Raw genomic sequence first — 3,830 nt, forward strand, 5'->3', positions numbered from 1 at the left:
AAAATGCGACGCCCGTCTCCGTTTCTCCCAGGTGGATGTCCGTCTTCATATCTTCCCCTGTCGGTTCGACGGTCTCCATGTTTCCAGGTACGATATCAGCCTCCATCTCCCCCAGATGGGATGTTAATCTCCAATTGATAACGGTGGTTTGTCGGTCTCCAATTCTGCCAAACGGGATGTCGGTCTCCATCTCTGCCAGTAGGGATGTTGGTCCACACCTCCGCCAGGTGGGTTGTGAGTCTTTTATTCTCCCATATTGCACGCCACTGTCTATATCCTCAAGTAGAATATGTTTGTTTCTATTTAATCGAGGTGGTACGTCTGTCATCAACTCCCGTAGCCGGGAAGTTGGTTTCCGTCTCCGACAAGTGTGATGTCAGCGGCCATGTCCGCAAGGGGGGATGTCACTGTTTATCTCTGCCTGGTTTAATGTTGTCGGTTTCGATATTTCCTTGTATGGATGTTGGCTTCAATCTCCCTCAAGTATAATTTTGGTCTCCATCTATGGAAGGGGGAATATCGGCCTCCATCTTCCTCATTTGCACATAATTATATATGATGTCGGTCTTTTTCTCCTTAGTTTTGGTCGTCGCTTTTCATCTGCATCCAGGTGGGAAATCGGTCTCCATCTCCCCGTGGTGTTATGTCGGCCTACAACTCCCCAAGTTGAGAAGTTGGTCTCCATCTCCGACAAATGTAATGTCTGTCTCAATATCCACACTGTGTAATGTCAGTGTTTATCTCCGCCAGGTTGGATGTCGGTATCCATTTTCTCCAGAAAAGATGACCGTTTCCATCTCCCTTTGGTGTGAAATCGGTTACCAACTTCGGGATGTTGGATGTCGGCCTCCATTTCCCCCAATAAAGTGGGATGTTGGTCTCCATTACCGTTGTATGGAATTTCGTTCTCAATCTCCGTAGGTTAGAATGTTAGTTTCCATCTTCTCCAGGTTTGATAAAGGTCTCTATCTCCACATAGGGAATGCCAATTTACCTATCCAAACTTGGATGTTGTCTTCCATCTCACCCAGGGGGAATATGCGTCTTTCTCTATCCTCCGTTCTCAATTTCCATTAGTTGGGGTGTAAGTCTCCATCTCCCTTAGGGGTTTTTAATCTGCATCTTCCCCAGTTGGGTTGCCGGACGTCTTCCCAAGATGGGATCGTCAGTTTCCATCCCTTCCATGGGAAATGTCCTAGTGGGAGATTATAAGTATCTTCCATGGCCGAGAGTGTAAGATAGGTTCATCCCGACCCGAACGTAAGGTGTTTTGCGGTAACGAGGTTTACCGAATTTGCGCAAAACAGCCTGCGCGAGGGTTGGGATGAACATATCTTAAAAGAGTGGCCACCCACCTCAATTAAACAAAAATAAGTGAAAACGATTTTTTTGCCGGAACTCTTGTGAGTAGTGAAAATTAATGCGTATGTTTATGTGATAATTCGTGGTTGTCATGGATATGCGCGCAGTGATTCTGAGATTATGTCGAATCGGTCTTTAAGAAGTTCAGAGGAAAGTGAAGCATTATTTCTTGAAAGGTGCGTGAAAACTTGATGACAATTAAAGCGAGAAATAATTAATTAGCCCGAGTAAATATAGACAACAATCCCATGTGGGGGAGATGAAGACCGACATCACCCCTTTGGTGATAAGGAAAACGACATCCCACATGGGGGAAATCGAGACCTACATACCACACGATTCTAGTGGTCCATATGCATTGAGACTGACATCCCGCCAAGGGCAGTTGTGACTGACATCTAACCTCTGGCGATTGAGACTGACATCCTACCAAGGGGCGATTGAGACCGACATCCTATCTGGCGGAGATGGAGACCGACATTCCACTTAAGGGTGATGAAGACCGACATCCCACATTGGGAAATGCAGACTGATATTCCAACTTAGGGAAGATTGAGACTGACATCTCACCAGAGGAAGATGTAGACCGACATCCCATCTTGGGGGAGATGGCGGCCAACCTCCCATTTGAGGGATATAGAGATCGACTTTTCATGTGAAGGAGATGATGACCTACATACCACCTTGGAGAAATGTAGATTAACATCCAACCTGGAGGAGATGGAGATCGTCATACCTTCTTGGGGAAATGGCCACTGACATTCCACCAGGCGAAGATAAAGACCGAAACCTTCAGGGGGAAATGGTGATCGCCATCTCACCTGGCGGAGATAGAGACCGACATTCCAAGATGAGAAAGATGCTGACGGACATCCCACCTTAGGTTAAAGGAAACCGAACTCTCACCTGGGGGAGGTGTACACTGACATACCACCTGGGGGAGATGGTGAACGACATTCCACCTTTAGTATGGGGTCCATGCGCCTTAAGACTGACAACTGGGACATATTGACAATGCACATTCAGACCGACATCTTACCTAGAATGCGAAGCCATACGCATAGATGACGACATTCTTACTAGGGAATAAGGACCATAGTCACCGACCTCCCATCTGGGATATTGTGACCATACGCACGGAGTCTCATTCAAATACAAATATGTTACTTCTGTGTTTAATTTTACAAATAGCCTTTGTTTTATATGGTAACATACGGATGTAAATAATCTTGATACTGTACACTAGAGAAGAAAATAGAAGCGTCAAAGGATGAAATTGGATTCAATTTTTTATGATGAATTCCCCATACAAAATATAAGGTTGAATATGACGTCCTTTCATAACTAATCTTTCAGTGCTTTGATTTTATGACAATTCTGCAGATTCATGTTATCTTTAAGTCCGTCTTTTCAGCTGGCTATGGATGCTCCAGCGTGTGACGTCTCTTTCTTGTAAAATTTTACTTAGGTAATCATTTGCAAGAAAAGTTTAGCTAATACATGTCGTTTTTACTTTTAATAATGTTTTCTTTACTTATTCACCAGTTTAAGTACATGGATGCTTTTTATTAAGAAACTCTATGATCACACAGTTTTAAACCTTTTATTTGTTAAGGAAGACTATGTGTGATGCTCATTGTTTCAAACAATAAATGCATGGTATTTTTTAAAAGTTTGCATTAGGTACTCTGCATTGTATTCTTTTGTTTGCTGATAGAGTTGGGATCCTTAATCATCGAAGTACTTGGGGATGACCTATTAGTTTAAGTACTTTGTTATTATTATTAAGTTTCCTCAAGTTAATGCATGCATTGATAAGGTTTACCTTTTGTGTTTTTACTTTATTCAGGATTGTTGGGATAAGAGTGAGGTTGTGCACGCAAACTAGTTTAAATCCCCAGTAAATTTATTTTACGGACCGTTCCAAGGCGGTACCTAATAGTCCTTGATTAACACACCTACTTTTTATAAATTATATATGCACTGTGCTATTTGTGGAGTTTTGAGCTGTTGTTCCGATTTTCTTGTTTGTGATTTTTGTTTTTGTGTTTTATGTCTTTGGCGTTTACCCTGTGCCATTAAACGGGGTTTATGTTTAAACTTTTGGCTTCAGAGCTTGTTTCTGTAGCTTTTCATGTAAATATTCATGTCGGGAAAATGTGTGCTTCTAGCACAATTGTGGTTCTTTTACAGGGCGTCGCACTTAACCACTGTTTTGATGATACTCTTTTGTCAAGTCATACTTATAAACTTTTACCAATACTTGATACCATGTGTGAGTCTATATTTAAAGATCCCGTTTAAATTAATCAATGCTATAACTTGGGTTATATTCAAAACTGTTCACAAATCGATTACACATAACAACCTTTGTATGTCGATAAACAGGCCTGAGGTTGTTTTACTTCAAAATCGAATTAAAAATGACGCCTGATTTATGGGTTAGTGAACAGTTTAATAATTTCATC

The 3,830-nt window shown here is 41.8% G+C and overlaps 1 protein-coding gene across 1 annotated transcript in view; it reads left to right on the forward strand.

Moving 5' to 3' along the window:
• Positions 1-3,737: 3,737 nt before the first annotated feature.
• The window catches only part of LOC128214035 (uncharacterized), a 28,098-nt gene continuing 28,005 nt past the window's right edge, over positions 3,738-3,830 (forward strand). Inside the window, exon 1 of the mRNA XM_052920302.1 lies at positions 3,738-3,830. This exon is cut by the window's right edge and continues 155 nt beyond it. Coding sequence (XP_052776262.1) covers positions 3,786-3,830 — 45 coding nt within the window. The 5' untranslated portion in view covers positions 3,738-3,785.

The sequence above is a fragment of the Mya arenaria genome, chromosome 1 (genome assembly GCF_026914265.1).
Source record: "Mya arenaria isolate MELC-2E11 chromosome 1, ASM2691426v1".
Taxonomy (NCBI): Eukaryota; Metazoa; Mollusca; class Bivalvia; order Myida; family Myidae; genus Mya; species Mya arenaria.